The sequence below is a fragment of the Manis javanica genome, chromosome 7, assembly GCF_040802235.1.
Source record: "Manis javanica isolate MJ-LG chromosome 7, MJ_LKY, whole genome shotgun sequence".
Taxonomy (NCBI): domain Eukaryota; kingdom Metazoa; phylum Chordata; class Mammalia; order Pholidota; family Manidae; genus Manis; species Manis javanica.
In genome coordinates, this window is record NC_133162.1 from 30431412 (window position 1) to 30452837 (window position 21426).

Here is a 21426-nt window from a genome sequence, read left to right on the forward strand (position 1 = left end):
GTGTGTGTGTGTGTGTTAGCCGGCGAGGGCTGGACCAGGCAGGTCGAGCTGTGGCCCCCTCGCGACCCCTCCTCCGCGGCCCCCTGTCCGCTCAGGGAGCCTCCGAGGTTCCACCTTTGAAACTGTACGCTGCTCACAGCAGCCGCCAAGTGGTCTTTGGGAGGCGAGGGGGGTAGGAAAGGGTAGGAGGGGGTAAGGGGGCGGGTGGGGAGGAGTCTGGCTCTGGATGTGTGCTTTTCGATTGATGGATGACTTGCCGGGTGGGAGCTAGCGTGCGGGTGTGAGTGTGTGACTGTGTGTGTGTGTGTGTGTGTGTGTGTGCGCGCGGGGTGCGTGTGCGCGCGGGGCCTGCCCATTTTCCTCTTCGCAGCAGTCAGTTGGGAGCTGGAGGGAGGGAGAGAGGGAGACGCAGTCTGCGAGAAACCGGAGAGGAGGCGAGCGCCCTCCGCCCAAGGCGCCCTCCCTCCGTCCGCACACAGGCGCCGTCGCTTGGAGGACAAGGTGCCTCCCAGCTCACAAGGGCGCCGCGCACACGCCCGCCGTCTCTTTGGTGGCTTTGCCCCGGGACTGCACCTGGAGGCCACCCCGGCCGGGGATGGTAAGCGGCTTCGGCCGTCTGGCACGCCAACGGGACGCGGTGAGGACACCATGGCTCTGATGCCCCGGAGGGGGCCCTCGGCGGGGCTGGTCCGGCCGGAGCTCTGGCTGCTGCTGTGGGCAGCCGCGTGGCGCCTGGGTGCCAAGGCGTGCCCCGCCCTCTGCACCTGCACGGGCACCACGGTGGATTGCCACGGCACGGGGCTGCAGGCCATCCCCAAGAACATCCCACGGAACACCGAGCGCCTGTGAGTATGGCCCCCAGCTCAGCCCGCAGGGAGCCCGAGGTTGCCCTCCCACCCTACCCAGACGCGATTCAGGGCTGAGGGTGGCGACAGGAACGTTGGGGCTTCAGCTCCGGAGCCAATAGACGGGTCAGTACTCGCCAAGGTCCTTCCTGTGCCAGGAGCCAGGAACCCCACTGTTTCCCTTTCGAGATTCAAAAGGACCTTGGCGGTGCTGTCAGCAACCATCCTCACACCTGCCTCCGGAGCTCAGCACTGGCAGGCTCTTCCCACTGTGCCAGCACTTTATTTCTCCAGGGTGCGTGCCAACTGGTGCCAGAAAGCAAGCCTTCTCGCACCCAGGAGGGCAGCTCCCGGCACTCACCAGGCACCATGTCTCCTTTTGGGCACAGGGAGCTTGGGCTGTGTTATGCGCAGGATGTGTGGATTTGGGCTCTGAGGGCTTGCATGCTGGTGGATGGGCAGCAAGATGGGATGGGGTTGAAGTTTCTCAGCAACCTCTCCTCCCCATTGTTTGCCCTGGAGCCTTAAAAATTCTTGCCTTGCAGGTGTCAGTCTTTAGTCTCCCACTTCACTTCCAGCCATTCCCAAGCCAGGCAGACAATGGGACCTAAGGGGTTTGGGTTTGGGGCTTGGGGTATGTTACATTCAGCACCCAGAGAGGGTTAGGTGTGGCCTGGCCAGGCTCCTGGAGCAGGAGCCAAGAGGTCAGGAGCTTGGAGTGGGAGGCATGAAGTTAAAGACATTGACTGTGAAAAGTGATAAAAAACATCATTTCTCTTTCCCCGTTCTCTTTCACTTCTCAATTCTTGAGAGAACTCTGCCCTTTCTAGACCTGCTGAGCTTTGTAGGGTGTCTGTGTATGTGGGTGGATGGATGGTTAGCGTGTGTGCATATTTACAGACCGATATAATTTGTTTTTCCAGATACTCCTGCTGAATGTGTGTCTGTGTGAATTCCTAGTATCTGTGGTGTCACCTCAGTAGTGCGAGGCTGGATGAGGCCCTGTACATGGGCTGTGTGTAGATTTTTGGTCACATGCAGTGCCTTTGTGCTGCTTGCAGAGGTGACTGCCGTAGCAGCTTTTTGAACTGGACTTTGGAGGAGGCTGCGGGCTCCTTTGAAACGTGCCTACTCTTCCTTCCCATACTCCTGGGCAACTACAGTGGCTCCCAGGAAAGGCGTACATTTTCTGATAACTTTTTAGCACATATTCATGGCTCCCAGCTGGTCAGAGGCAGGAATCTGCCCTTGGAGAGAGCTGTCTCCTGGAACAAACTCTGTACCCTGGTTGGCAATTCATGGGCACATATTTGCCCCAGATTCTTCTTGGCTGAGTCTGAAAAATTCCCGAGGAAGTTTCAGAGGATTTGTAATCTAGATGAGGTGTAGATGGGAATCGATGTGCGTGTATGACTGTATGTGGGGGCATCCGGGTTTTGGTGCTGGGAAGAAGACCAATCCCAGCTTCCTAGGGGCCAGCCTCTGCATTATCTCGTTTGGCCCTGGAGAGGGACTGAGGGCCAGAAATCTGTCAAGAGAATCCCTGAGGTTGCATGGTCACCCTCTGCTCCCGTTGCCTCTGGGCCTACTCTCTATTCCTTTGCCCTGTCCACGGGGAATTTCTCCTGCTGCTGGCTTTGGTAGCAGCCTAGGTCTGGGACGCATTAGCTCTTCCCCTTTGCTTTCAGATATGGATCTTGAAGTCATCTCATTCCTTGTTCTTTTCCTCTATACCTTTGGTTTTGGTGACAGTGTCTGTTTTGACTTACATGAATTCTGGAGCTCTTTTACCATCAGAATGAGACAGAAGTGAAATTTCCTAGTGCAGAGGAAAGAACTGGGGCTCCAGATGCCTAGGTTGGAACCCTACCTCACTCAGTTATTTGCTGTTACCTAACTTTCCTGAGCTGTAGTTGCTTTCCTTTAGGAAAATGGGGCTGATGCTAAGGTCTCTGGTTCTTGTGAGGACTGAAGATAATGTGTGGAGAGTGCCTGGTATATTATGATGCTCACTAAGTGAGAGCCATTATTATAAGATTATAAGATGCTCCTTATTTAATTTAGCAAATGTTTAAGGAGCTAGGAATTGCACTGGGTGCTGAGGCTCAGCAGGGAGTGAACCAGTCCCTGCCCTCAAGGGATATATAGTTGAGGGGTCTGGGCATGGGACACTAATTGTAAGATCTGGGGAGGCTGCCAAACTGGCAGCATGATGGGGCCTCGGGAAGGAGGGGAGCACTGAGATGAGAAGCTCTTTTCTGGGGTGAAGGGGTTTCGGGAAGATGGATCATTTTATTGGGGCATTTTGGGACTCAACAGTGGTTGGGCTGGCTTTTACCAAGCAGTGAGGGTGGGCAGCCCAGACAGAGGGAACACATAAGCAAAAGGCCTGTGGGTGTGAGCTGCCTGGCTTGATGGGTGAGTGGACCAGCTTTGCCAGGGGCCGAAATATGCTGTGTCTGTGGGGCTTGAGGCTAGGGAGGTTCAGAAGGGCCAGGAGGGCCTTTCTCTATCTGGATTATTCCTTTAGGGACTTCAGCATTGGAATCCAGGGGTGTGTTATCATGGGGAGTGGGAGGAGGTCTGTTCTTTGCTGTATGCAAAATTTCTCAGATTGGGAACGGATACAGCCGAGGGACCTGTCTTTTCAGCAGGCAGGCCTTGGAAGAACTGTTTGAGGAGAAGAACTGCCTGAAGAACGGCTTTGGTGAGAGCCCAGACGGACTCAAAGTAACTGTGGAAAATGCTCTTTCTAATCAGTACGGGTGTTGTGCAGTATCAGAGTCTGAAACAGCAGCTTCTTTGGAGGCTGCGAAATTGTTAGAGACTGCAGCTGTGCATTCGCCTTTTGTCCTCTGGGCAGTTTCTATGGCAGCCTGGGAGGCCTGGCAACTTTCTGACCATATATTCTATAACTTGGGGTCCAGGCCCGTCCCCCCAAGTAAGAGGAAATTGTCATTGGTTGCTGTGGGACTTCTGGAGAGAGGCTGTGTAGGTCCCAGAGCTGTTGAGGAAATTGGTTTAGCCAGAGGGGCTGTGGGGCTGGTGGCCAGGTGGGGAAGGGATGCTGAATAATTCACGGCAATGGAACATTTGAAATACAGAGGGGGGTTGGGGGTGTGGTAGAGGAGGCCTGGAAGCTTCATCTCTTTGTAGGATTCAGGCTCTGAGGGACTCAGCCCCGGCTGCTGTTAATTGTCTTTTCTTCCACTCAAGAACCTTGACTTTCTGTTGGATTTTTTTTTTTCTAATTAAAAAAAAATTCTTTTGGACCAGATTAGGGAGTGCAGTATATGGGGCATTGCTTCTCCCGTCCACCCCGGCACTTGTGTCTAGGCTTGTCCTAGTTTCCCTTGTGGGTGCAGGGTGCAGAGAGGGGAGAGGCCCAAGGGGGGAGATGGCGGAAAGGGCCCGGGAAGGCCCGCGGGCTTCTGTGTGCCCCAGGCCCAGCACGTTCTGCCGCTGGTCAGGCCCTAGGGGCCCACTCTCTTGCTTCCCTCGATACGTTCCCTTGCCTCCTAGCCAGTTTGGCCCCTGCCCTAGTTCCTTGCCTGCTACAGAGGCCTGGGGAGCCCATGCCTTCTCCCGGCTTGGCCCCCTGAATACGGAAGCCCCATTCAGTGGGGCTGGGTGGTCATGTGCAAGGAAGACTGCCCAGGGCACCCTCAGGCTGACTGTCTGGGAACCTGTTTGGAATTCCAAATAATGATTGGATGGTGGCTGTGGTGAGAGGGGTCAGGGAACTAGACTGAAGCCATGTCTGCCACCAGGGCCTGATCAGCCTGGGCTCTCTGAAAAGAGTACTGAGGTCTCCTGCAATGGAGGCCTGCCCTGTGTGGGGGCAGAGGGTGGGGGCTGTTGCCCCCTGGCAGGGCTCATCTCTCCAGTGGCAGGTGTTCTGAATGATGGGGGTAGGGCCCCAGTGCAGTTACTCCATCTGCTCTGAGACCCAGTTTCTCTATCTGTAAAAATGAATGACAACAGCTTTGCAGGTTTAAGGATTAAGGAGTGAGGGTTAAGTGAGTGAATGCTTGGAGAGGTCCTGGCAGCATGCTTGGCATGTGGCTGGTGTTCTACTGCCCATCGGCCTCTGGGGATAACGACTACTACCTCATAGAGCCTTTGCCTATGTGCAAGTTCTCTCATGCTATGTGTGTGGAAATGCTTTATGATTCAGTTAGGTGATATTGTTATTATTTTTATTATTTGAGATGCCCAAGCTAGATGTTTGAGGGTTCAGTTGGGCAGGAGATTGCTGGGGAGATAAGCATTTGAGGGTTGGCCGTGCTGTGAGCTCCTCTCCTGGAGCCTGGCTGCTCAGAGTGCTCCTGCCCTGGGCACCTTGGCTGCTGGCTCCTGGGATATGGACACGGAGAGCAGGGCCGTATCATGCCAGGACTCTGCAAGGTGGACGGCCCTGGTGCCAGGCTGCCTGGGTTTTTAGTTCTGCTCTGCCACTCAGCAGCTGGGGGGACCTGGGCAAATTGTGGGGTTTAACTCATTCATTCAATAGATGGCTATCCACTGAATTGTGCATTGTGCAGAGTGAATAGTGCCTGACAGAAACCAAAATCTTTCCCTCTGAGTTTTAGTCTAGCAGGGGAGAGGGAGATGGAGGTGAGTGACACCACATGAGAAAAAACATGTAATTGCAAACTGGGATAAGTGTTCTGGAGGAAAGTGTGGCTTCTCAGGAACCCCCTTTCCTTGCCCATAAAGTGGGGATGATGACAGGACTTGCTTCAAGGGTGGTTGTGAGGATTAAATGCGGGACTGCTGTGAGGAGCTCTTTGCATTGGGCGGGGCACACAGCAAGTACCCAGTAAATGGTAGCATTATTGTTATTGAGGTGGCAGAATTGCAGGCACGTGAAAGGGCCTTGGGCACCCCTCAGTGCCAGTCCCAGCAAGGCCCTGCTGCCATTTCCCTCACCAGGCAGCCCCCGAGAACCCTAAAGCGTGTGCCCCTCTCCGAGGCAGGGGGCTGGCTGTGGTGGCCCGGCTGCCAGAGGCTGCCAGCAGGGGCGGCCGTGCTCTTTGGGGCCGTGCAAGGGGCCCGGGTGGGAGGGACTGTTCCTGCGTTCCTGGGAGCAGCCGGGAGCTCAGCGGACTTGCCGCCTCCAGTTCTGTGCCGGCATTAGCAGCTCGGCAGGACTCTTGCTTAATGGGATTTTCTTCCCAAATGCTGTAATTATCGCCATACAAATACTTATTACCCAGAGCAGATGATGGCCGGGCCTTGGGCAGTAGCCAGGGAGCTGGGCTGTGCTCGGGGTTGGAGAATTGGCTCCTCTTTTTGACGGAGCTCACAACCCCTCCTCTCCTTTCTGGAACCCAGCCTGTGGCAGACAAGCAGCTGTTGGGCACCTGCCATGTGCATAGTGTCTAGAGAGGTGCAGGGTATGGAGCTCCTCCTTGGGGAGCTTGTGGCCTGCTTGGGGAGAAAGGTCTGTCTGAGAAAGAACAAACATGTCAGGATGTCTGGGGACAGCATGTGGCTACCCACACAGGCTTTGGTGTGACAATGCCCCATTTGAATCCTGTCTCCATCAACTAACACCTAAGAGATCTTGGCCTGCTCACCAGTAACTTGATTTCCTTACTTGTAAAACGGGGCCAACAGTAGCACTTAACCTTGTAGGGTTGTGAGTTCAAATGAAATGCTTCATGTGAAGTGCTTAGAATAATGTTGGGCACATAAGAAGCACTCCATTGCTGTTAGACATGAAATGGAAGTGAGATCAGAAGGAAGAGTTGGGTCCCTGCAGTGAGCGGCAGGTGGAATTTGAACTGGGCATGGAAGATTGGGCAGGGCTTAGGTAAAACAAGGGCAAGGGAATCGGTGTGCCACGTATTTGGGAAGGAGAGTGAGGAGCAGACCCAGCTGGTGGGAAGAACATTCGTGTTGGTGAGTTCTGAGAGAGGAGATCAAAGTAATGGGTGGGCACCAGGCCGTGTGACTGGCAAATGGGAGCCATCAGAGGGTGTGTATGTGTGTAAAACTTTTTATTAAAACCTTTTTTACTAATAAATGATTTTTAAATCTACAGAGTTGTGCAAACATCACCATAATCCAATATTAGAATATTTCCATCACCCCAAAAGACCCTTTGTACCCATTGTGATTTTTAATTTTGTTACAATTTCAAACTTACAGAAATGCACCAAAATTATAAGGAACTCTTATTTATTTATCTACTATTCAGATCCAATTGTTTTTATTTTCCCCCATTTGCTACATCATATATTATGATACACACATGCTTATTTTTTCTGAACCATTAAGAATAGGTTGGAGACATAACCTTTTTTTAAACGTGTAGTCTTAAGGCTGTCAAAATCAGTAAATCTATAGTTGAAACAGTAATGTTGTCTACTCCTAAGTTCATATTTGAATTTCACCAGTTGTCCCAATAATGTCTTTTGTGGCTGTTTTCGTTTTAGGTCCAGACCCCTGGCCAGGATCACATGTGGTACTGACTTGTCACAGCTCTTCAGTGTCCTTTGATTTGGACTGGTTCCCTGGCCTTTCTTTTTTTTTCTTGACCTTGACATTTTTGAAGAACACAGGCCAGTTATTTTGAAGAATGTCCCTCAATCTGGCTTCACCCATTCTTTCCTCATTTACAGTCAGGTTATGCATTTCTGGTAGGAATGCCCGCTAAGTGATGTTGTGCCCTTCTCAGTGGATACACCATGTCAATTTGCCCCAGTATTGGTGATCTTAGCTCTGATCCCTCAGGAAGCTGGTGTCTGCCAGGCTTCTCTGCTGAACAGTTATTATTTTCCCTTTTGTTATTATAAGTAATTTGTGGGGAATACTTTGAGGCTATGTAAATATCTTATACCTCATCAAAATTTCATACTCTACTTTTAACACCCGTTGATGAGAAGTTTTAGCTCTGTTTTTTCTCTGTCAGTTGGCTATTTCCCTTCTCCATCTTGGTGACTGTTTACAACAGTATGGACTTTTGGCTTATTATTTTATTCCTTGGGTTATAACTTGTTTCTATCATTATTTATTTTGCTGTACGGAGGGTCCCATATTTGTCCAGTGGGAGCTCCATCTAGCTGCTTCTGTGTCCTTTCGATAAGACCCTTTCAGCACTTGCCCCCCGGGGGTTTTGAGTCAAGAATGACAAATGCACAATTGTGATTTAAGACATTCTGTTGCCTGGCTTTGGTGTGGAGAATAAATGGAGGGGGAGACCAATTGGCAGTGGGAGACCAGTTGGTTATGGTGATTGTGGTTTCTGGCTTTTCTATGAGAGCAGTTTTGCTATATTTTTGTTCTTTAAAAACATATAAAAAAATTTCAAATAACTTTAAGATTTAACAGAAAAGTTGCAAAAATAGTAAAGAGAGAGTTCCCATATACCCTTCCCCCAGCTTCCCCCAATGTTTACATCTTTCTTAGCATAGTACAATTACCACGAGTAAGAAGTTAACGGTATAAAGATGACTAACTAAGCTATCAACTATATTTGGATTTCACTAGTTTTCCCACTAGGGCCCTTTATTCCAGTACCTAATCCAGGAATCCACATTGCATTTAGTTGCCATTTCTCCTTAGTCTGCTTCAATCTGATAGTTCCTCGATCTTTCCTTGCTTTTCATGACCTTGGCACTTTTGAAAAGTACTCTTCAGTTTGGGTTTGAATGGTATTTTTCACGATTGCATCGAGGTTATGCATTTTTGGCAAGAATGCCACAGAGGTGATGTGCCCTTCTCAGAGCATCCCATCGGGGGTAGGTATCATCAAAATGTCTTACTGCTGGTGATGTTAACCTTGGTCTCTTGTTAAGATGGTGTCTGCCAGCTTTTCCCACGGTAATGTTACCATCTTTCCATTTGTAATTAATAAATATTTAGGGGAGATACTTTGAGACTATGCCACATCCTTTTTTTTTCTTCAAAGTCTCACCTACTAATTTTAACATCCATTAATGGATCTTGCCTGCAACCATTATTATCCAGTTTTGATTTTCTATTTCCCTCATTCCTTTTACACTTATTAATTAGAATTCTTCTGTAGGGAGAGAATTTTATTCCTTTTTAAGAAGATGGTTTGTTTGATGGGCATCTTGGGTTTTGAGTTTCCTGAGGGTGGTGATGTGTCTCACACATCTTTGTATTTTTATTCCCTGGTGCATGGTAGATACTCAAAAAATGTGTATTTGATGAGATTTAAAAAAAAAATTTTGTAAGACATTTTATGGTTGTGATCTTTGCTTTAGAAAATATGGTCATTGTGGGAGGCTGAATAATGGTCCCCAAAGATGTCCATGTCCTAACTCATGGAACCATGAATATATTGCCTTAGATGACTTAAGGGACTTTGCAGATGCCACTGAAGATCTTGAAATGGGAAATGATCCTGGATTATCTGGGTGGGCTCAACATAATCATAAGAGAGAGGCTGGAGGGTCAGAGTTAGTAGCAGGGGATGTGACAGCAGAAGCAAGAGGCTGTGGTGATGAGAGGAAGGGGCCATGAGCCAAAGAATGCAGGCAGCCTATAGGGGCTGAGAAAGGCGAGGAAACAGAAGCTAAGATAATATATTCATGTTGTTTTAAGCCACTAAGCATATGGTAATTTCTTACAGCAGTAGGAGGTAACTGCTATACTGCTCACAGAGTTAGGAGGCTCCTGCAGAGGCCAAGGTGTGAGAGGAAGCAGGCCTGGACTGCGGCAGGGAGTGCAGAGAGAGCATATGCAAAGGTCATGGGGCCCCCAAGGCTTCAGCCTGGGAGAATGAGATTGTGAATGGAGCAAAACTGAGGCAGGTAGCTGGCTGATTCTGGAGGAAAAGGTGTTGTTTGAATTGCCCATGAGCAGCTATGAGACAAAGATGACCCCAGACACAGAACAGGGGATGGTTACTCTGTAGAGTGTTCAGACTGGCAAGGCAGTTGGGAGGGTCTCCTGCGGGAGCGGTGGAACCCACAGGGGCAAGGGAAAAGAAACTTCAATGGGAATAAGAAACTCCTGGTATACAATGTAGTCTCCCAGGCCCAACCCAATGATGCTGATTCAGCAGGTCTTTGGCAAAGGTGATTCAGGTGATTCGGATAAAGGAGGCATCCAGAACACAGTTTGAGAAGCACTTCTTGGTGCTGCGGTTTCCTGGTGAGAAAACTATGTCCTTCAGAGACTCAGGAGGACTGCCTTTAGCTTCTGCCCATCTTAGGAGGGCAGGAGGTGAAATGGGCGAAGGGGTCTGAAGGTAGACACTTCCACTTATTCAATAAGTAAGCCCTGGGGATGTATTGTACAGCATGGCGATGTAGTTAATATACCGTGTTGTATATTTGAAAGATGCTGAGAGTAGATCTTAAAAGTCCTTGTTGCAAGAAAAGAATTTGTAGCTATGTATGGTGATGGATGTTAAGTAGACTTACTGTGGTGATCATTTCACAGCATACACAAATATCTAATCATTGTGTTGTACGCCTGAAACTAATACAATGTTGTATGTCAATTAAAAAAAAAGAGGGCAGCAGGATAGGGCAGGTGAGGAGGGAGGCGCTGGTGGAGATGCAGAAAGGGCTCTGGCTGACTCTGGGCTGAGGAGATACTGCTAAAGCCCAGGAATGACTTTGGAGATGGGGGGGGAGAGCAGCCAGTGCCGCTAAGGATGGGGGCTGAGGGAAGCTTCTGGAACTGTGATGGGGGTCAGTGGCGGAGCTGGGCAGAATGGTTTCCTGGGAGAAGTGGAAGGCAGAAGGCAGATGGTTGGGAGCGAGTAGGTGGTGAGAAAGTTTGCAGGAGGAGAGACATGCAGGAGCTCCACGGGGGAGGGAGCTGTCTGCAGGGTGGGGGCAGGTGGACTGCAGTCCATGGGGGTCTGGGGCTGGAATGTGGGGGTGGGTTTAGGAAGGAGGAGCCTGACCCATGGGGATGGGGGAGACAGAGCAGTACTGCGGTGGGAAGTGGCAAGGAGGGAGTTGTGGTGGTGTCAGTGGTCACCTCAGTGCCCCCCAGCCATTGCCGGCTCGGTGCCACATGCTTCCCCCACATCCTCCCTTTTACTCCTCATAGAGTCCTGGGAGGAAGGTATGACTTAACTCTGCTTTGCAGGTAAGATGGTTCAGCAAGGTGGAGCCATCTCCCCGGGATCACAGATGGCTGGTAAGGGTGTGCCCAGGGTCCCTGAATCTTGAGGCTCTGAGATGTGTGTTTAGTTCTTAAATTTGCTGCTCCACACATCTTAATAAGGCCTGGCTTCATTCATTCATTCATCCATCAGACATTCATTCAGCACCTATAAACCCTTATCAGGGTTTAGCAGTGGGGCATAAAGGTCAATTGGCCTGCCTGTACATGTTTATGGGGTGGTCCCAGGTTGCAGGCTGGCAGAGGGAGGGGTGTCCAGCCTGGGGGTGGGCTGGTGAGCAGGGGTGGGATGCAGGAATGTGGTGCTGCAGGCAGAGGTAATTGTCAGGGAGTTAGTTGGGGGAGATCCTCTCAGAGGCCTGGAATGGTGTGAACAGAGAGTGGGCTGGCAGGCAATGGGCATAAAGGTCTGGTGGCTGGCAGGAGTCCCAGCTGTAGAGCTATGGTTTGGGGGCAGGCCTTAGACCTGCAGAGGGGGTCAGCAAGAGCAAGGCAAGGCCTCAGTAGTGAAGGGGCTGGGGCACAGTTTGGGCGTCAGAACAGAAGACACTGTGGAGCCAGAGTTAGGAGCTGGGCCCTGACCACCTCCCATCCACTAGGACGGCTACTATCAAAACAACAGGAAATAACAATGTGGGGAGCGTGGCCAGGTTGTGGAGAAATTGAAAGTCTTATGCACTGTTTCTGGGAATGTAAAATAGTGCAGGTGCTATGGAAAACACTATAACGATTCCTCAAAAAAATTAAACATATATTTATCATATAATATAGCACATCCACTGCTGGGTATTTGCCCAAAAGAACTGAAAGCAAGGTCTCAAAGATCCATGTACAGCCATATTTATATCAGCATCATTTGCAATAGCTAAAGGGTGGGAATAGCCCCAGTGTCCATCAAGGATAAATAAAATATGGCATATACATCTGATGGGACATTATTTAGCCTTAAAAAGGAAGGAGATCCCGTCACATGCTGCAACATGGATGAACCTTGAGGACATCGTGCTGAGTGAAATAAGCCAGTCTTCTGAGAACAAGTACTGTGTGGTTCCACTTCTTTGAGGTACCTGGAGTAGTCAGCTTCCTAGACAGAGAGAGCAGAAGGGTGATCGCCAGGGTCCAGGGGCACAGAGGGATGGGGAGTTGTTTAATGAGTTCAGAGTTTCAGTTTTTCAAGGTGAAAAAGCTCTGGAGATGGTTGTGCAACAATGTGAACAACACTACTACACTGTGCACTTAAAATGGTTAAAATGATAAATTGTGTTATATATATTTTACCACAGTTAAAAATGAAAGAAAGAAATATATATAGAGAGAGGCAAGGAGGGAGGGAGGGAGGGGGGCAAGGTGGGCCTTGAGTAAGAGTAAGACATGCTGGGCTTCAAGTCCGGCCTCCTCAATCTACTGGCCAGCTAGCTGATCTTGAATAAGCTACTTAAATTCTTTATGCCTCAATTTCTTCATATATGAATCAAGCCTGATAGCCAACCTTTGAGCCAGGTGCTCTTATGAGACTTCAATGAACTGGCTTGGTTGTGATAGCATGGATACTGATAGTATTCAAGCCAAGTAAACAAATGGGTCCCTAGGAGGCCTGGCCAGAGGGGGCTGGGAAACTAATGTGCCCTGGCACCAGATCTCTGACTGCTCATCCCTGGGTTTCTTAACTCATCACCCAGTGGTGGGGGTCCCAGCGCTGTGATTGGTGCCAGGACCTGTGGGCTCTGCTGGGGTGTTTGAGCTGCCTCTGATCATGACCAACTGGGACCTGAGGATGTGAGCAAGGCTCAGCTGGCTGATGGGAGTGTGTGCCAGGCTTCTGCTGTGAGGTGCCAGCAGCAGCTGGGCTCAGTGGGCAGGGCTGCTCCTTCAGCTTATTTTCACTATGTTTATTGAACACATTCTATGTGCCAGGCACACAGCAGTGTGCAAACCAGATGTGGCCTCCGCCCTCCTCAGCCTGGCAGGGGAGTCTGGCCTTGAACAAAGAACCTCATATTGAACACAACTCCAAATAGCAATCGCAGCTCTGGAGGAGGAGCTAAGTGGCCATCCGAGGGAGGCTGGCTTAGAGGAGCGGACATTTAAATTGAAGCCCTGACGCCGGTTAGGAGTAAATCAGGTGTCTCCTTTGGTGGGCAGGCGAGGAGAGGACAGTTCTAGGCTGTTCTGAGCTGTTCTGGGCTGAGGGAGCAGCAGGGGCAAAGGCCCTGAGGCAGAAGTGCTGCTGTGGCAAATGAAGGGAGGGGCAGTGTGGCTAAAGCCCTGGGGCTGGTATTTTCCTATGACAGTTGCTGAGGAAAAATCAGTGATTTAACCTGTGGGCCACAGGAGCTTGTTAGTAACACAGCAGTGTTCTCTGTGTGTAGGACTTTTCTTGGCTGATGTCCATTTGGGAAGAGCATTTCTTAATTAGTGTGGGTTTGTTGTTTTTTTTTTTTTGAGTTGGGGAGCAGGGAAACATGGAAAACCCACTCAACCCATTGCTATTTGGAATATGGTAGTTTTAATGCAAATTTATTCATGCGTTCAAGAAATACTGCAACATCAGGTGCAATGTATTGTTAGGGCCTGGAGAGGCAGCAGGGAGAAAAAATGGACACAGTCTATATCCTCAAGGACAGTATCAGTCAAGGAAGCCCCCAAATCCATGTAAAATTGCCCCTGATTTGTGCTGCAAGGGAGAGGTCGGGGTGCTCCATGGCCTGTGATGGGGAGTTTGAGAGACTGGAAGGAAAAGTTGGAATCTGTTATGTGAAGAGGAAGGAGGGAGCATGCTGGGCAGCGGGAAGGGCAAGCTGGGCCCTGGGTCAGGCACTAGGCTTCAAGTCCTGCCTCCTCCTCTACCAGCCAGCTCCATCCTAAACCGCAGGAGGAAGTGACTCAGAACAGGGAGTCGGGCAGGTCACACGGCCTTGTAGTTCATTAAGGAGATTTTTGTGTTGATTCCAAGAGCAATGGGGACCCATTGAAGAGCTTAAGTGGGGAGTGACATGATCAGATTTGCATGTTGAAAGGATCTCTCTGGCTGTGGCTAGGAGAACAGATTGGAGGGGAGCCAGAGGGAATGGGGGAAGCCCCATTCGGTGGCTCTGCGAAGCTCTGGGCATGCACCCGGTGACCTGCGGGTTAGGGGGCTTGGGGCACTGTGGGCCCTGGCTGGGGAAGGAAATCTTCCTTCCCTCAGTTCTCCTGCCTGACTTTGCAGACACTGAGTGTGGTGGATTTGGCCAGGGTGAGATTTCAAAGTTCAGGGCTGACATACACAGCTCCCCAGCCCAGAGGCCTGCCTCAGTCACAGTCAGAGCGTGCATGTTTATATTTTGGAGATTCGGCAGGAAGGGATTTGAGCCTCCCCATTGCCACTAAAGGCGTGGGTCACTGTGGGAATGTTCTGGTCCCTCCAGGAACCAGGACTAGGAGTGGCTGGAGCTCCAGGGCTTGTGAGAACAGGGCCTCCACCCCTCCAGGGGCTCAGGGTGTTTATTCCTGCAGGTCTAGGAAACCCAAGGGTTTCTTTTGGTTTATTAGCAAACACCCAGGTGCTGGGGATCAGATTCTTGCTCCTGAGAGGATTCAAGAAATCCACATGTGTTTTTGAATTTAACTTGGTCATTTTGCTTCAGAGTATTTAGGACCACACAGAAACTGGGAATCAGGGACTTTTACCACTGGAGCATATTTCGTCCCTGGGGAGAAGGGAGGGTGCAGACTCACTAGTTTTGGAAGAGAGAGAACTGTCTTAGGGCATCTTCCCTGGACTTTTGCATTGTGGGGCCTGCAGGGCATGAGTACTGGCTCCTCCCTGCCCAGCAGGGCCCTGCCAGTCCCCCACCAGCCCGAGCCTGAGGCACCATTCTCCCGGTGGAGCCATGGTCCTTGAGAACAAAAAATGACAGTAGCGGTAAAGATAATCATAGCTGGTAACACTGATACAGAGACACAGAAATACTCGGTCATTTAAACACCACCACATGTCTAGAGGTGGGTACTACAGGACAGTTTGGCTTCTAACCACTACCAACATGCTTTGCCTGGCTGGCTAGGGAGTTTGCCTGATTCGGTTGCTTAGGTAGAGCGCACAGTCTTATCACGGGACCCCAGGGTTTCCTGCTCAAAGCGTCAGGTTTTTTTCTCAGCTCTTTGCAGGGTATGACCACTCTGGGTGAGGGGAGGGCGTGAGGGGTGGGCTTGACAGAGTCCATCGACATGAGGCGTCAGGGTGTAGGGAGACACCGTGGGACCCATGCGGCCCCACCCGCAGAAGCTGTGTGGCCAAGTCTGTCACCCCCTTGTGCCTTTGTTTCCTCGTCAGCCAGGAGAGAACACGGCTCTTCTCAGAGGTCACTGAAGGGTGGAGCCAATGAAGCACTCCTGGAGCTGGACTCAGCCTGCACACAGTGGGTGCCCAGTGAGACATGGTGGCTACGGGCTCTGGCGGCAAGAGCCTCGGGGTGCCCAGAGTAGCTCTGGATCCTGGGTTCCTCCTGAGAAATGAGGCTGGGGCCTGTCCCAGATGGCCACCCCATGCAGCTGCTCTGGCTGAAAGGTCTAAAGGTCACAGCAGCTTCTCCCATTTTACCCAGGTGGCTTGCTGGGGAGCCGGGGTCTCCATGGTAACCCTCAAAGACCACCTGTTGGAGGAGTCAGGCGCTGGAGAAAAATGACTTCCTTGCCTCATTTCAGCAGCTTCTGCTGAGGGTTCGAGGGGAAGTGGCTGGTCCAGGGTGGAAACTCCACCCTGGTGGGCTGCACTGCTGAGGGGGAGAGGGTGGTCTATCCCATGGAGGTCGTTCTTTTGGTCTAAGTGGTGTTAATGTCTCCTTAAACAGCTGTCAGAGCTGGGAGCCTGATGACAGCTGCCTCTGCCTTGCAGGCTGCCATCTTAAGGGCTCTCACCTGAGAGGAGGCTCTTAGCTCTGGGTTAGAGAGCAAGGCTGATGGGGGAGGCTGAGGGGTAGGCTTGGGCCTCCATGGACATTCCTGCCTGGAAGCACCAGCAGGGCCCCTCGGGGAGAGGCTGTATTTGCTCCACAGTTTGGACCTTTGTCCTCTTCTGCCTGCCTATCCCAGGTCTCTTCTTGAGTGGGGGTGGACTGGGGGTGCATGAAGTGAGGAGGGGGGGCGGGAATTGACTGATGGTGGGCTAAGGAACACGTCCCAGAGACTGCACAGTCGGACCTTGGGCAAAAGGGTAAGAAGAGAGGCGTGTAAATGTGAGCTGTCATGGAAGTCCCTGTGAGCTCCCCACCCAACCCCGGCCTGCCTTACGGGTGTTCTGTCCTCGGAGGTCCTGAGTTCTGTGTTGGTCCCTGCCTTGTTCAGAGAACTCCTCGTGTTGGTCTTTGCCTCGGTTTTGGTGTCTGTGTGACGATAATTGTTATAGTCCTCTGCTTTATAAACCGTGGTTGCCATAAGAAGGAATGAGCCAATTAATGTAAAATTCATCAGTGTTTTTATGACTTCTGACTGAGTAATGCCGTTTTCTAGGAATGTAATCATCCCAGATGTCTACCAAGCTTAATGCAGTGTTGTTTATAACTGAACAATATCCAAACATCCCAGAGATTCCAGTAACAGGGAATCAGGGAATGCCCTAGTAATCTGATATATCCAAATGAAGGGGTGCTTTATGGCTAATCAAAATCATAGGTGGGGAACATATAGGGCATAACATTGTAGAAGGAATGCATATCATTTATGTCTCGTTCATCCTTGTATCTTCAGAACCTTGCAAAACTTTGCAAATAGTAGGTCTTCAATAAATATTTGTTGAATTAACTCAACGACATAAAAATTGTATCCAGAGAAAACAGACTTGGGATAAAGTATTCCAGAATGTTAACAGGGGTTACTTCTGGGTGATGAGTTTATGTGTGATTAAAATTTTTCTTTTATTCTTCAGGAAATGGAAAAAATTCAATAATATGAATATATTACTCTTATTTTTAAATTCAATTACTTGACTATTACATTGGCTTATGAAAATATAGATGTCTTTTAAAAACATTCAGACAATGCAGAAAAATATAAGAAAGAAATAAGTCACCTCGAGTTCCACCACTTAGCAGTTACAGGCATTAATCCGAGGCAAAAAAGCCCCCAGTTCTGTGCCTGGATCAATGCATGTGTGTTTTTACAAAAGCAGCTTATAGAATACAAGCTGTCTTGTAACCCTTTTCCACATATTGTATCATGGACATCTTTCCTTGTCAGTGCAGACTGACCTGTGGCATTTTAAATGGCTGTGGAGTGTTTTGGTTTCACAGATTTGCTGAAAATCAACCAAGTGTTGCTGTTGATATCCATTTAAGCTGAACATTCTTGCTCTTATAATCAATGCCGACATGTCTTTGTAACCAAAAAATTAAAACAAGCAAAAATTTCTTGTGGTTTTTGGGTTTAGGGATGAAAGTTTCAGCAGGATGGCCCAAGGAAAACAGTCGTGCTTGTGGAGGCAACCAAGTTTAAGGGCTTGTTGATGAAATTCTCAATGTTTGATGCAATCATTTTGCAGAAGAAGCAGACTGGAGCGTGGCACAGGAGGTGGCTGTTTCAGGGAAGAGTATTTAGTTCAACTGAAAACAGCCAGTCTCACATGAAGAAGGCATCCTTACAGCATTAGGACAGGAAGCAGCTCAGTCTGGGGCTCTCACCAATGGCTGTCTCCCCTTGGGGAGGTCTCAAGCCCCTCTGAGAGATCCTGTTAGAAAAGACATGAGCAGGAAGTGAGTTTTTCCAGTTGCTCCAAAGGAGCAGGAGCCAGGTGCAGCAGGAGGGCAGAAAGAGTGATGAGCAGAATGAATCATCAGCTTGTCAACGGGGAGAGAAGGCATGGCCCGGTGGAAGACCCTAGGTCCTCTGATCAGTTACCCATGGTCCTGATCTCTGCTCTGTCACTTACCAGCTTGTGACCCCTGGAAAGCACCTAACCTCTTTGAGCCATTCTTTCTTCATCTGTAAGCTGGGCACAGTAACTACTTTCCAGTCTTGTGTGAGTGTGTACGCTAAGCCCAGTATCCAAAGCGTGTGGAGACTAATAACATATGTGGTTCTTAGTGTACACTCCAGAACATCATGTAGGCCAGAGACCCTTCCTACGCTTTCAGGAAAGAGAACTTGATGTTTTTGAAGTAGCTTGGGCTTGGGCTGACCAAAGTTGGTAAGGAAACCGGGCTGCAGGGACCATGGTATGCGTGTGTCTGTATGTGTGTGTACATGTGCACATATTGGGAATTGGACGCTAGATTGCTGTGAAGCATGTGGGTGACTGTGCTGGTGGTGAGAGAGAGGAAGAGCATGGAGCTGCCACAGAGAGACAGGTTAGATGCACACAGGTGGCAGCTGGATTTGGAGCTGGGCCTGAGTGAGATTCTGTTGTGGGGGGCTCAGGGGAAGCACTTCCTGGGGAGGGGAGTGCCAGCTCCTGGGGGGCTTGCCCTCCTGGGGCAGCGCTAGCCCCCTGTGAAGAGGAGTGGCCTGTGAGCATCCCTGGGGGCTGGGCGGGAGGTGGGCCAGATGGCCTCCAAGGCGGGATCCATGTCCAGGGTGCCCAGGGCATGGCTGCGAGTGCTCTGGAGCAGCACCTGCGGCCTGGGAAGGAGGGAAAGGCCCGAGGCCGGGGTGGTGAGGAGAGGAGACACCACCGTTGCGGGCCTGGCCCATGGGGTCCTGATGGTGGGCTCCCACCTTCCTCAGCCCTGGTGTCCTGCCCTTCGCTTCCCCACCACCAAGCCCACAGGACTGACATTGTGGCAGCTCCTGCCCAGAGGCCCTGTCTCACTGTTTGCCTTCCCCTGCCTTCTGTGGTCTGCACCCCCTGCCCCCGCGTGGCTACCCACACTGCCTCCAGCTTGGCCTGCTCCTCCCCTGGCCCGCACATCATACCCTGGGGCTCTCCACCCCTGGAACATCCTCTCCATCTGCATGTGTGCAGGGCTGCCTTGTCTTTTGGGCATCAGCTTGAGTCCCTCTTCCTCAGTCCCCTTAAATGGCATGGCTCACCCTGTTCCCTCTTGCTCCCAATATGGACAGATGGGAGCCAGTGCTCCCGGATGATAGTGTCAGCGTCCCCAAGGGGGCCCTTTCCTTGTCTGTGCCTCATGCTGACCCTATGAGGGTCACAGCTCTTGTGCCCATCTTAGAGATGAGCAAACTGAGGCTTCCATCTGAATAACTACTAACTGGCTAGTTTCCAAATTCTTTCCTGCATGAATGTCTTGTCTCTCCAACTAGACTGAGTTCTTTCAGGGCCAAAATCACATTTTTGGTTTCTGTAGCACTCCTAGCGCTAAGCCCATGCCCTGCTGGCTGGACGCCTGCTGCCAAAGGCCCCAGCTTTTTGGACCTTGACGTAGACTTGGGGGGTCCAGGGGCTTGGGGAGAAGCACCCAGCCCCACTGGTGAGATGACAGGCTTGAGCCAGTGGAATGGGAGCCCGAAGCTGAGCTCTTGGCTTGGGGGCCTACCCCAGGCAGCTCACCGTTTCCTTCTCTCCTTTCCCCCCACCCAGGGAACTCAACGGTAACAACATCACTCGGATCCACAGGAATGACTTTGCGGGGCTCAAGCAGCTGAGGGTGCTGTGAGTATGGGGTGCTGCCTGGCTCAGAACCCCTCCTGTCCCACCCTTGGCAATGGTCTCATGGGTCCTGGGCAGAGCTCTGACTGGTTTTTAGGGTTGTGAGGCTGTAGGGCTGCAGCCAGTGAGCCCCTGATCTGTGGAGTCGGTCTTGGGATGCCCTGGAGCGGGTAGGCTGGGAGGGTGGTGAGTTCTGACTCAGAGCGGTTCGGACTGCTTCCTGTGTGGCAGAAGAACTGGGCATGGCGTCAGCACCAGGGGTTACTGCCTGGCAGGACTGGCTGGGTGGGGGGCTGTCCTGTCCCTTGGTGCCTTCTGGGGTGTGGGAAGACCAGGGGGCCACGAGGAATCATTAGTTCTCTCTCTTAGTCTTCTCGGGCTGCCGTGACAAAAGATTACAGATCGTGTGGCTTAAACATCAGAAATTCATTTTCTCACATGTCTGGAGACTAGAAATCTGAGATGACGGAGCCGTCAGGCTGCTGTGTGCTGAGGCCTCGCCTCCTGGCCACCTTCTCACTGTGCCCTCATGTGGCGCTTCCTCAGTGTGTGCAGAGTTCTCTGTGTCTCTTACTCATCTTATGAGGACAGCAGCCCTAGCAGATTAGGGCCCCATCCTTATGACCTCATTTGACTTTAGTTACCTCCCTAAAGGCCCTGTCTTCAAGTACAGTCATATTAGGGGTTAAGGCTTCAACACATGAATTTTTGGGGGGACCTAATTCAGTCTATAACAATCTCTACAGTTCTTCCAACCTGTGCCCCAGAAAGACTTCCCAGCAAGCCCACCAGCCCTCCCATCTTGAGAGGGTAGATGAGTGGGGGCAGTGAGGATAGAAGAAATTCCCCTGGGCTGCCTGACAGAGGCGATATGGGAGGTGGTGAGCATGGAGCCATCCGTGGTACCTCCATTGTTAGGCCTGGCAGGGTTGAGGGGCAAGGGGAAGGGGTAGATCCTGCTCTGCTGATCTTGGGGGTGCAGGATCAGCCTGCTGTGTGCATTCTAAGGCATGCGATATCAGACAGAGTCCCCCAACTCACTACCCCTAGGGCAGTGCAAGGGCCCTCAGTTCTTTGAGAACTGCTATCTTTGAAGCTCTGAGTGTCTGTGGAGGAGCTGGGGACCTTGTGATCTATCCTCTCAGGGGTCACAGCTGTCAATCACTGGGCAGGAATCTCCGCTGCTCCAGAACCCACTGGCCTCTGACTACTTCCTAGCTTCTAGGAATCCCTTCTGAGTCTGTGGTAGCCCTCTATGCCTCCTACATTCCCTGGCCTCTCCCAGGCCTCCAGCGGCAACTCCTCAGCAGCACAGGTTTTTGGCAACAAAATAGAGGAAGAGAAGTGTGTAGTGGTAGCTTCTGCCCCCTGTTCTGCTCCTAACCTCTTCTAAGGTCCACACAGGAGCACACAGCCACCAGCTTGAGAGCAGAGAGGAGAAATGGAAGGGAGAAACACATGCTTGATGATCTCAAAATGCAAAAAGCAATCTGTTGGTGAAAAGTACCTCCCTTCAGCCTCTAGTTCTGGGTTTCAGGGCATGTTGGTAGTGAGGGATGCAGAGTCCCATGGAGCCAGGTGGTTCACTTGGCACCAGATGGAGCCAAGTGGAGCAGGGGTGCAGGCAGAGGGCATATCGTCTGCCAACTGTGGGTGTGTTTGCTGCATGTGTGGGCTTTGCCCAGTTGGCACAGCTCCCTGCCCCCTGCTGCTGGCCCATCCCCTTGCTCTGGCTCTTGGACATGCGCCTCTGGGCCCAAGGAGGGCACGTGTGCCTGCAGCCCAGAGCTGGCCCCTGCTGCCTGCTGCCTCTGGCATGGTGACCTGGTGCTCTGGTGCCCTGCCGCTATAGCAGCAGCTTCAGAGGGATCAGCATGAGGTGGG

The 21426-nt window shown here is 51.1% G+C and overlaps 1 protein-coding gene across 1 annotated transcript in view; it reads left to right on the forward strand.

Annotated features, from left to right (window-relative positions):
- The first annotated feature begins 243 nt into the window (after positions 1-243).
- The window catches only part of SLIT1 (slit guidance ligand 1), a 158125-nt gene continuing 136942 nt past the window's right edge, over positions 244-21426 (forward strand). Inside the window, exons 1-2 of the mRNA XM_017664938.3 lie at positions 244-845; positions 19474-19545. Of these exons, the coding sequence (XP_017520427.3) occupies positions 649-845; positions 19474-19545 (269 nt within the window). The 5' untranslated portion in view covers positions 244-648. The remainder of the gene's footprint in view (positions 846-19473; positions 19546-21426) is intronic.